Genomic DNA, 12,852 nt, shown 5'->3' with positions numbered 1-12,852 from the left:
AATTTAAAGCTATAGCAGCGCCTGCAGCTGTAGAACTTGCAGCTGTAGAATTTAAAGCTAAAGCAGCACCTGCAGCTGTAGAACTTGCAGCTATAGCAGCGCCTGCAGCTACAGCAGTGTCTGCAGCTGTAGAACGCGCAGCTATAGAACTTGCAGCTACAGCAGTGTCTGCAACTGTAGAACGTGCAGCTGTAGAATTTGCAGCTATAGCAGCACCTGCAGCTGTAGAACTTGCAGCTGTAGCAGCGCCTGCAGCTGTAGAACTTACAGCTTTAGAACTTGCAGCTATAGCAGCGCCTGCAGCTGTCGAACTTACAGCTATAGAACTTGCAGCTATAGCAGCGCCTGCAGCTGTAGAACTTACAGCTACAGCAGCGTCTGCAGCTGTCAAACTTACAGCTATAGAACTTGCAGATATAGCAGCGCCTGCAGCTGTCAAACTTACAGCTATAGAACTTACAGCTATAGAACTTACAGCTATAGAACTTGCAGCTATAGCAGCACCTGCAGCTGTAGAACTTGCAACTACAGCAGCGCCCGCAGTTACACCACCCGCAGCTACAGCACTCGCAGCTACACCACCCACACCTGTAGCTACACCATTCACAGCTAAAGCACTCGGGGCTGGTGCACACACTCACCGCGGCCCTTCAGTATGAGGTGCGGCGAGGCGAGCGGCGTGAGCGCCAGCACGTCGAGCAGGTCGGCCTGGCTCAGCCCCGCGCGGTCCGCCAGCGCCAGCCCCTCGGCCAGCGCGGCCAGCGACACGCCGCCCACCACCTGCAGCACCGAGTTCATCTTCGACGCGTTGCCGATGTCGCCTGGAAACCGAGTGCGGTTCATTATCCTTTTATATTTAATAATTTACTCGATAAACACAACAAAACAGATGGTTTCTTGCGTTACACATAAAAATAGCCCTCCTGATTGAATTTACGGCCACAACTATGTGCTCTGAATTTGACGAACCATTCGATATCGTCTACCATGATCTTGTAATGCACAAAATTGAAAAAATAATATAAAAACAATGAGTCGTATAATATTACTGGTTGCTCATTGCATAGTGTTATGAATGTTAACTAAGAAGTATCAATTGATAAAAAGTAAAAACTAAATTACAACGCATAACTTAATATGGGGTACCACAGGGTTCGCATTTAGTTCCATTATTATATTTTATAGTTTCTTTAAACTTTTGCGTCATTTTTATAAAACAAAATTAAACCGTAAACGTACGTACGTAATCTATGAAAGCTGTAGAACTGTATATCAGTTTATAACTATTGACAGGGCATGATTGGGTTAGTATTTTCTGATAAAGATTTTGCTCGAAAGATGCGTTATCGATTTTTTTTATATTCTCTAAAAATGTTTATTTTAATTTTTTTTTTTTTTGTTTATTAATAAAGCATTATAATGCTATAGAATTAAAAATATCACAAAAACACATTGTTTTATCTCAACTAGCACACAAAAAATCGGACAAATGCACTACTACCAAGGTAAAACGAGTTCTTGCTCATCGCCTTGAAGCACGACTGGCAGTCGTCGAACAGCGTGCGGTCGCCCGCCGCCAGGATTATCAGTGTACCCTCTTCCGCCTGCGTCTTTGAGCCTTGGATCTGGAAATACAACGATTGTATTATTATTACAAATTTTACTGACAAATGACAATTAACCAAAAAATCCATACTAATATTATAAATTCAAAAGTAACTCTGTCTGTCTGTCTGTTACTCAATCACGCCTTAACTACTGAACCAATTTGCATGAAATTTGGTATAGAGATATTTTGATACCCGAGAAAGGAAATAGGCTACTTTTTACCCCGGGACATAGGATAGGTTTTATCATGGAAATCCCACGGGAACGGGAACTATGCGGGTTTTTCTTTGACTGCGCGGGCGAAGCCGCGGGCGGAAAGCTAGTATATATATAAAGCAGCACGGTTGCCGATCCCTTTAGACACATAAAACAATACAATATTTAAATAGACAAAACAAATGAGGCATTTTGAAGACTCTTTTGATTAAATATTTGAGTTTTTAGATATTAATTAACATGAACATATTGATGTATTACTAACTGCTAAAGTATGATTCATATACCACAATTTATTATTGTATATCATTATGTAATTCTGAAATGCATTTTTTTAGTTATTATCAAGACAAACTTCGAAACTGTCCCGATTTTAGCCCACAAAACTCTAATACAACAGCAGCTTTATAGCAGACTCCTGCTATAAAGCTGCTGTTTTATCATCCACCCCATATCGAACTATTTTCTACCACAACTAACCTGCGCCTCCAAATACCGTCCTCCCTTGCCGCTGATCGCCTCAACGATATCGTGCGACGTGTCCGCATCTATGGACGTCATCTCCACGTAACCCTTGCCTTCTAGCGTTGGACAGTGTAGCACGCCACAGTTGCCGAACACCATCTTTGAGAAAATTATGTTTTAGATACAATTTTTTTTAAACTTTTGCAGAGGTAAAAGTGTGACATGTCTTCGCTACAGGAATAAGAGTAGATGGAACTACTAAACTAGATTCTTTTTAGATGAGTAATATATAATGTGTGTCAAGCTGCAAATTTAATACAATTTGAATATATATTTAACAGATGCACAGTTTATTTAATATAGTGTACCTATTTAATGTGTCTCTTGATTAAGGTAATCAGAGATGTATTATTTAAAACATGTATGATGTAAATTAAAAAATAAATATTGTCAACAACATTCAGAATCACCTTGAGTTCAGTCAATTCGGCAATTATCATCTGTTTATAGAATAAGCTTCGCTTTCTAATGTGGTACATATTAAGACGTCGAGGTCCTCAAACTCATTTTGGTAATCTGGTATTTATCTGTGGCCATTGTTTACAATAAAGTATATGCCATTTACCTCATTCTATATAGCTTTTAAATTAATTTTACAATTTTAGCATCTTTTATTTTTAAAATTCTATTCTCTTCTTTCTATTAAATATTTACAACAAACTGAAACTTAATATTAGATTTTATTAAGGACACTTTTTCTTAATTACCTCCTTAGCCGCCTGAGGGTCTGCTACGCAAGAGAAGGTGATATCAGCCTCCTCCACCACATCACACGGCGTCACCGCTATCGTCGCACCAACCTTCTCGAAGTCTTTGCACTGGAAGTAAAAGATATTACCATTAATCATGTTTCAAGGTTCGGGTTATACTGCGTTAATTACTCAGTAAAGATGTAAAATTGATGATATTACTGGTCAATTGAAGGACGGTCATTAATTGTAATTTTGTTATGAAAATCAGGATATACTATTTCATCTAATTGATATAATAATCCCAATTATCGTTAATTAAAATGCAGAGCATTTTGTAAAAGAGTTTATAAATATTGTGCTTAAAAAAAATTGAGAATTTTTTTTTTTAAAACAGTAGAAAATTTACATTTAAGCATTTTAATTACAGCGCCATCTATCGCAGCCTCGACAAAACAACTTCACCAATAGTTGCGACAGATGGCGCCACGCGCTTTCAGTCCTAGACGAATCGATAGCAAGCCACGCGAACGCTCCCCGCGTCAACGACCGCCCGCACCGTGCGCGGCCATTTTGATAACGGCTCTTTCCCGCCACACACGAGTCACGCACAATTGAACACGGTGCACTCGCCTATACTGAATTCCGAGTCATATGCATACGACACGCCGACAGTTGGAAACCGTTTTGTCGTTACATCTCAGTATCAACATGCGGTATTTCGGAAGTAGTTCCTACAGAATTTTGGTAATTTTGTCAATGTTATCATGGCACAAATCGTTGTGCGATTCGTAACAGCTGATATGCTCGACAATGACTTGACTTTTTATCACGCTTTTATTTGTAACGGGAAACCACGCTCGTAAATCATAATTATATGGACAAGACTACGCCTGCTTTGATTGCGGTTAGGTCATATGTGTTAACTGTAGATGTAATATAGGAAAATATATAAAAGCGAAAGTATGTTTGTCTCGGTGCCAGTCTGTGGTAGGTATTAGTTTTTGGCTCAAAACAAAGGATTATACGACTGTTTTTTAATACAAATTCTTAGACATCATCATGAATTAGAAAAATGTATTCGTCTTAAATGTTCAATGGACAATGTTATTGTTGCAGTATATTTTTAGAAGGACAAAAGGTCATACCCATAATACAACGATGCACTTGTGATGTAAATTATTAATTTACGACGACTAAAATGCATGCGTCATTTGATATTGACTCTGAATTCCCAATTATAACTTTCATACAAGTATATTTATAGTATTACAATTCGCAGCTTTCGTTTCATGTTTTCCCCATTTGGAAATAAAGAAAGACCGTAAACAAGGAAGGTAATACTTACAGAATTAACATAATTTTACCCATATTATGACTTTAATTTTTAATGTTTTAGGTTTTTAATGTCCTAAAATCACCCTTAATGCTATATGGTACCTAATATCTCAAAAGAACAGCAAAGAAACTGCATTACCCTAAAAGGAAAGCAAACTTGTCCAAATTATTTCCATCTACCTACCATATTTCCTTGTGTAATTCTGTCAAAACTTCGCTGTTATCGCACGTATCCCGTGACCTTCAAATGCCAAGTTCAAAGAGATCCATTCAGGAAGCTATTCCTGTAGATATAAATATTTATGTCACAGCCGATCGTTAAGTATTGAACCATCGACGTCTGGCGACTGTGAAGGTGACTCAAATGTTTGGACAGTCCCTATGCTAATTTAATAGTATCTATTTCATCTCGCAAAACTCCGAGATTCGATACATTTGCAATGAGATATTGTATAAACATTAAACATATTGCAACCGATAAGGCTATCACGTTGCGTATGCTCCACGTGTCCTCGGTTATATTAGTGTTAAATTACATGTGTTTAGTAGTCAAATACGACAATTTACAAAGGTAATAATTAGATACTTCACGCAAATCATTTCCTAATCATCTGTCTCGACAATACTGAACTAATACGAACAGTAACTATACTCATAAACAAAAAAATTCAATATCTTTACAATAAAAGGTACAGAGTAACCGAATGGATTAATAATAAATCACCCAAGTAGGTCAGTAATTGTCGGCCGTCTATCCCCCGACCCTTTATACCTTTGATAGCTCCCTGGAAGCTTTCAATTTTAATAATAAAACAGGAAGCTACTTAAAACATTAAAAAGTCGTCATTTAAACCCGAAAGCGTATATAAATATTCAATGCCAGTTGTTTATAGGTAAATAATGACGTATTTTTGCGATCCTTAATTATGGAAACATATAAAAAAAACGAAAATAGCAAAATACATCACATAACTCCGAATTTACACGTTAATGTATTCAGCATTTAGTGGCATTATACTTTGGCTTTCATATTATTGTGTAACAGAAAATTGGAAATAATTATTATCGTACTTAACATAACAACGCGTGGTTAAAGCTAATTACTTTGGAATATAATCAATAGAATAATTTTCGCGTTACAATGCAAGACTACATTTAAAACAACTTTCCATTTAGCAAACTGCAGTGCAATATTGTACTTAATCATCTTTAAACTGTTAAATCCTGCATGTTATAAAAAGTGATAAGGTTCGTCGAAAAGATACCTACAGTAAGGATTAATAAAATTCCTTAGATAATAGTTTCTATGACAAAAACAGTGACAGTATTTTCCGCGACATAACATGAAAAGGGACATTCACAAACCGACCGGGAAAGACGTATCTGATAACTAGGAAGCAAAAACATCGGCCGATGTTTATTACGACATCCGCAATAACGCCGGTTTCTATGTCTATCTTTAGTTGATCACGTCCAGTAAGATATAGGTATAGGATATCTTTATTATGATTTATAGCTTTATTTTTTACATCTCAACTCAGGGGGGGGAATGGAATTTGTCCAATAGACTCTGGGGAGAATTCTAAGGCGCTTAATTCAAAGCGTAGTCAGTTACAGACGGTACGTAAAATCGTCTAGACTGGAGAGTGTAGAGACCTACGACGTTTTTTACCTATACCTAGTTCAATCGGAATATGAGAGATGAAAATAGCCGAATTTGCGAATATATAAAACACTAATCACGCTGCTATTGCGCTCTGTCCAAATACGTATTCATCAAAACAACACATTGATGGATTAACTTCTTAATTTATGTGAGGCCGAAAAAAATGTATAAAGAGAAATATCGTTCTTCTCGTGTTTCTGTTTTGGAGATATGAATGTTTAAATTTTGGTTAGTGGAACTACTAATGTATGGAGTCGGGCGTTGGCACCTGTGCCGCAGCTTATTTAAGCTTTTATGGGTGCCATCCCCAACCAGCAAAGATGTCCTATAACAATAACTTACATCACTAAAAAGCTTTTTAAATGACGTATAACAGTGTCGCGGTGACAAGCTTGTTGTATAATAGCGTTTAATGAGATGATTTTGCTCTATAATCATACACAGCAAATTTGTCCCATAACAAGGTGATGTAAACGTTTATATCACTATTTTATACGGCGTTTATAGAGCAGCTCTTATCCAGATTTTGGTACAGCAATAACAGGACGATATTATCACATAACAGCGCTGGTGGTCTCTTTTTTACAGCAAATTAGTGCAATAAACGATTCTAGGGTAACCTTTATAGTCCCATGTCTATAGAGGCGTAAAAAAATCTACAATAGGACAATTTAGTGTTGTAATGGTTTTCCTTATTACTATTATACTCAAACTCAAACTCAAACATTTATTTATTCAATTAGACTTCTTCCAGAAGCACTTTTGAATCGTCATTACATTCTTTAAATTTACCACCGATTCGGAAAGCAGTATCTATGGAGAAGAACCGGCAAGAAACTCCATAGTTGCTCTTTTAAAGTCATGTCCATACATATACAATATAATTTTACATTACATGTTACTTACATCTAACTACATAATATTATATATTATCATAATATGCCAAAGAACTGTCCTGTTATTCTTACGCGACAACCCTCCATGGATTTTCATCTTCCATATATTCCTTAATGCTGTAGTAGGCTCTCTGAACTAATACATTTTTTAAATAAGTTTTAAATTTAACACTACTAAACTCTTTAATACTATGAGGAATTCTATTGTAAAAACGTATACCTTGGCCCATAAATGAATTTTTAACTTTAGCTAACCTATAAAATGGCATTTCAATTTTATTTCTATTCCTTGTGCCATAACAGTGTCTATCTCCTACTTTTGTGTGTAAGTCCGCGTTTTTGTGTACATGTAAAACATTATTAAATATATACTGTGATGGTACAGTGAGGATACCAATATTCTTAAAGAGATCTCTTAGTGAGTCCCGAGCACGTAAATTATATATAGAGCGTGTGGCTCTTTTCTGTAATATAAATATAGTTTCTATATCTGCAGCCCTGCCCCATAGTAGAATTCCATAGGACATAATGCTATGAAAGTAACTAAAATAAACCAATCTAGCCGTATCTTCATCGGTGAGATGCCTTATTCTTCGAACTGCATATGCAGCTGAGCTGAGCTTAGCAGCGGTGGTGGCAACATGGGTCCCCCATTGTAGCTTCTCATCTAGTGTCAAACCAAGAAAAACAGTAGACTCGACAGGGTATAATACCTCCCCGTTTAAAATGATATCCCTTTTGACCTTTTTTACATTTGGAAGGATAAACTCTACACAATTTGTTTTTTTTGCATTCAATAATAAATTATTAGCATTAAACCAATTAGATATGCATAAAAGAGCAGAGTTTACTTCGTCAACATTTGTGTCATATCTATCCACATTAAATATTAATGAGGTATCATCTGCAAACAGTACTATTTCACACATATCCTGCAAATAATAAGGTAGGTCATTAATATACACTAAGAACAAAAACGGTCCTAAGATAGATCCCTGCGGAACACCAATGTTAATCGGCGCACCGCAAGATTTCTCTCCATTAACAACAACGGTCTGTACCCTGTTCTGAAGATATGAAGCTATGAGGTCCTGAGATAAACCTTTGATACCATAAAAATTTAGTTTCCGTAATAGAGTGGAATGTTCTACACAGTCGAAAGCCTTAGAAAGGTCGCAGAATATCCCCAAAGCATTCTTTGAATTTTCCCATGCTTTATATATATGTGACAAAAGAGCTATTCCAGCATCAGTGGTAGAGCGCCCCCTTGTAAAACCAAACTGTTTGGCGTGCAGTAAACCATTTGAAACAAAATGACTACATAATTGGTTTAAAATCAATTTCTCGAAGACTTTGCTCAAAGTTGGTAAAATAGAAATAGGCCTATAGTTATTACAGTCTTCTTGGTCACCGCTTTTGAATAAAGGAATAACTTTACTAAACTTTAATAAATCAGGGAATATACCACAGTCACAACATTGATTAAATATAAAGGCTAAATGGTTGGCAATGTTTTCTATAATATTATTTACTAAATTCACAGACATTCCCCAGAGATCACATGTTTTTTTTAAGTTTAATGTTTTAAAAGTTTTAACAATTTCATCTGCAGTCACATGTCGCAATTCAAATAATACATTACACTCCGCAACATGGTCCCTCAAATAGGACTCCGCAAGCACTGATGATGAATTTAATTTTTTAGTAATACTAACAGGGACACTACTAAAGAAATCTTCAAAAGCAAGCGCAACATCAGCACTTTTGTCAATGACCCTGCCAGCATTTACAAGTTTTATGGTACTATTTGTCCGGCTTTTGCCCATTTCACCATTAATAATTGTCCAAACTGTTTTAACTTTGTTATCAGAGTTGCGTATTTTATCTCTGACATATAGACACTTGGCAGTGAAACAAACTTTTTTAAAAGTTTTTGAATAATTTCTAACATAATTATGGAATGACAAGTCTTTGTTATATTGCTTCATGCCATATAACTCATATAGAATGTTCCTGCATCTGTGTATACTAGGTGTTGCCCATTGACTAAATGGTAAATCCTTGGTGATACTTAAAGATTTAACTTTAAATATTTCTTTAAACTCATTATGAACTAAATTAAAAAGATTTGTAAACATTTCACAAGGATTATTATAAAAGGATTGATCATTCAGGTTAGGCAGTTTATTATTAATATTATCTCTAAATTTATCAATGCCTTTTTTAGTTATAGGCCTAACATTAATTCTTTTAAACTTAGGTATGCAATCCCATTCCAAAACTACTTTCTGGCCACAGTGATCTGAAGTCAGTATATTGAGGATATTTTTTTCTAGACAGTTGCAATCACAGTATATATTATCAATACAAGTTGCAGAAGTAGGTGTAATTCGTGTGGGTTCATCAAAAACTTTATACAGATTAAATGAGTGAAACAAATTAACTATTCGTGTTGCCGTCTGTGTGTGTGAAAGTAAATCAATATTAAAATCACCACATACTATTACCTTCTTTTTACTCCTGCCTAAACGCTGTAATGTTTCTTCCATGACTGTCTCAAACATATTATAGTCACTGGAAGGAGGTCTGTATACGCAAACAATAATATAACGCTCAAGCTCAACACAGGACAGTTCAATGGTGCGTTCTACAGAAAGACTTACAATGTCAGTTCGTTCTTTGCATTTAACACTATTGTGTACAAAAATAAGAGAACCTCCATGAATAGCATGTGCCCTATAGTATATACTTTTTAATTTATAATTATCAATATTTAATAACAACTGACATTGTTTAAGCCAATGTTCTGTTACACAAAATATTTTTATACTATTATGATTTAAAAATAATTCTATTTCTAATAATTTGCTAGCCAAGCCTTGAATATTTTGATGTACAATGGAAAAAGGCTGCTTAGCTGTTGTCTTACATACTAGTTTAAATCTAGCTTAGGGCTAGTTTGTCCGTCAACACTTAACCTAGGTTGATGTATATAATTACTACTACATAAAATTATAGTAGATCGATGGTCTGATACCAAACATGTACCAGACTGGTTAATAATTTTATATGCTATTAACATAGCAAGTTCTCTCTTATAACTAAATGGCAGATACACTGTATTCCTTGTCAAGCAAAAAGATTTTGTACATGAATTTATGTCAAAATATATAAATGCATCACTATGATGATTTGTTAGGTTATATAATTTTAAGTTAATGTTATAGATAAATCTATTTTGATTTTGTGTCAAACCAGGCAAATATGGCAATGTACACAACATAAATTTGCATTTTGTCTCACTACTAATTTTCAACATTTTTTGAAATCGCACTGTGAATCTTCATGGTTGCTGAAACTCCATAATACAGCAATTAGGTGATATATCCGAGTTTTATATCACTTCTTTGTAACCTAATTGAATTATATTAGTGTTTTTCTGCCCATTATAACGCAGTGGTTTAATAGCTGAGTGGTCAGAGTTATAGGACTGATTTACTGTATAAAAGAGTTAATAACTCTGTTATGTAACAAAAACGGCGTATTAATGTAGTAAAATGCGACACTTACGAGAGATATACGGCCTATAAGAGAGTTTCTTTCACTTTAAAACAACAAAAACCTGCCATATTGTCAGCACCGTCTCGTAAATAAATGAAGGGTTCTATTTATAGACCGGGAGATACTGACACAAAATTTCGAGTCATTTGTAACAGGATGGCGGTTCTACAGGGTTCTTAGTACGCAATGACAAAAAGAAAAATGATGGTGTGAACGCTGGTACCGGCGGCTTAGTCGCGTGGGCGTTAGTCGAACTCGTCGGAAAATAGCGAAAGTCAAACGATTTGTAACAGTATGGCACTTATTTTTCCTGTAAGTTTGAGGATCAACGAATATAAATACAAAATTTCAAAGATCTAGGTGTTGGAAATCTTCACTTATATAAATTAATAATAAATTTATTTTTCAAGTATGACAGCACTTTTTCCCCCTACTAGAAGTATGGCAAATATAATAATGGTCACATTTTATCAAATACTCTCCAAAAAGCCAAATGCAATACTGGTACAAAAAGATAGGCGAAATAAAAAAATTTTGCAGATTTTCGGCGGTATGGCGACCATTTGGAATCGTCCAAAAAGTATGGCATGGCGATTTTCGTAAATGGCTGCACGACGATGGTTACCTGTGCAAAAGTTAGCTTGGTACAAATGGTTGAATAATTGTTTTTTTTAAATCAACACATTCGCGTCGGTATGGCGGGCTGTAAGTCATACCGGAAAAGTATGGCATGACACTACCGCCTACTTCTTTTTTATGGGCTATCGGTAAATTCTAAAATTTTTGTGTTACAAATCGTTTGACTTTCGCTATTTTTCCGACGAGTTCGACTAACGCCCACGCGACTAACCCACCGGTACCAGCGTTCACACCATCATTTTTCTTTTTGTCATTGCGTACTAAGACCCCTGTAGAACCGCCATCCTGTTACAAATGACTCGAAATTTTGTGTCAGTATCTCCCGGTCTATTAATAATCATGGATTGAATGAATTAAAAAAAATCGCAGCTTCAGTAACGATTGACACCAGACAAATTCAAGGTGAGGCTTCGAATACGGACAATGATTCCGTACAATCTGTTACATCCTATGAACAAAACCAAGTTAACAGCCATCATGTGGTTTGTGATAATTCAGAAGCAGACCATTCAGACACGAGTGTTTTGCTTGACACTTCGGGATCGGAATCTAAAAATCGGAATTTACACTAGAAAATACAAAATATATATATAAAACTATAGAGCAACGATTTGTTGGTTGGGTCGTTCATAAAGTTTTTGTAATGTGTTGTTGTGTTCCAAATAAACAATTTTTTTTTTCTCTAACCCAAAACATTTTTATTAAAATGATTACAAAAACTTCATATCTACACAATAAGAACTGTTGTTGGGTATTGAAAAAGTTCTTTAACATGACGTGTGCATGCTTCCCCAACGCAAAAATGGAAGAAAATTTCTTAAAAATCATAAAGCTTTTAAAACACTGCAAATAAAAAATTACAATGTTTTTAGGGTATGCATTTATATATAAATGAATAACCAGGAAAGGTCACTTTTACCAGGAAAGGTCACTTTTATAACCAAATTCATAAACAGATTTAGAATATGCCGTCAGCACAACAGCATCAAGTGACAATGGTTTGAATAAATCTATTCGCAGAGCACTTGCCGTTTTATTCATTAAATTACCATTGTTTTGCTCGTTACCTAAATTGACAATGAAATGGCCTTTGACCATAAAACCGTGAATTCTAATTGATAAGTAATTGTTCACTTATTTCCATGCAATAGAATAAGGTCGGACCGGACCTTGCTAAGTGGGCCGTGAAACGTTAGCAATCTAAGAAAATACCTATTTCTTTACCGTCTATTTAATCAGGACTTAACAATATTTAAAAGCAAAATATTTACATCTTAGAATTATTTAAAATAATGACTATTGTTTTGAATATAAAGTATTGTTTATATTATTCAAATCATAAATTCAGTACCACTGGTAAATTCTACAGACCAAAAACTCAGTTATTATTTAAAGTCGACCTTCTTATTATTATTTAGACTGCTATACAAATTTCGTTACGATAGTCTTAAAAGGGTCGGGTAACTTGAAATCAGAAACCAGTTGTAAAGCATCCAAGAAATCTAATATTAAAAATGGTCGCAATGCTGCGCTTATCACAACATATCTGAACATTGAGGGCACGAGGCCCTTTCACCGCGTTGCTCAAACAATGCCGTCGAGTGTGCTGGCGTATATACAATTACACGAACGACCTGACAGTCTAGACTTTAGGTATTAAATGGTATTAAGTTTACAAACAGCTGCTTTTGGGTAAGCTGGAGTTTGAAATAAT

At 35.4% G+C, this 12,852-nt stretch overlaps 1 protein-coding gene across 3 annotated transcripts in view; it reads right to left on the bottom strand.

Annotated features, from left to right (window-relative positions):
- Nucleotides 1–12,852, bottom strand: part of Ndf (Nucleosome-destabilizing factor) — a 58,097-nt gene that overhangs the window by 3,456 nt on the left and 41,789 nt on the right. For 2 of the 3 annotated variants that reach the window (XM_090116863.1, XM_090116865.1), the window contains exons 8-11: nucleotides 3,057–3,167; nucleotides 2,305–2,448; nucleotides 1,499–1,625; nucleotides 642–821 (exon numbers count right to left, since the gene is read on the bottom strand). In XM_090116863.1, coding sequence (XP_089972989.1) covers nucleotides 642–821; nucleotides 1,499–1,625; nucleotides 2,305–2,448; nucleotides 3,057–3,167 — 562 coding nt within the window. The remainder of the gene's footprint in view (nucleotides 1–641; nucleotides 822–1,498; nucleotides 1,626–2,304; nucleotides 2,449–3,056; nucleotides 3,168–12,852) is intronic. The other variant, XM_090116864.1, reaches the window with a different exon arrangement.

The sequence above is a fragment of the Colias eurytheme genome, chromosome 26 (genome assembly GCF_061535395.1).
Source record: "Colias eurytheme isolate Ceu_HAF_F1 chromosome 26, ilColEury1 Martin Lab GWU primary, whole genome shotgun sequence".
In the NCBI taxonomy this organism is placed as follows: domain Eukaryota; kingdom Metazoa; phylum Arthropoda; class Insecta; order Lepidoptera; family Pieridae; genus Colias; species Colias eurytheme.
Note: the sequence above shows the minus strand (reverse complement) of the source record. Positions and strands in the feature narration are given on the sequence as shown.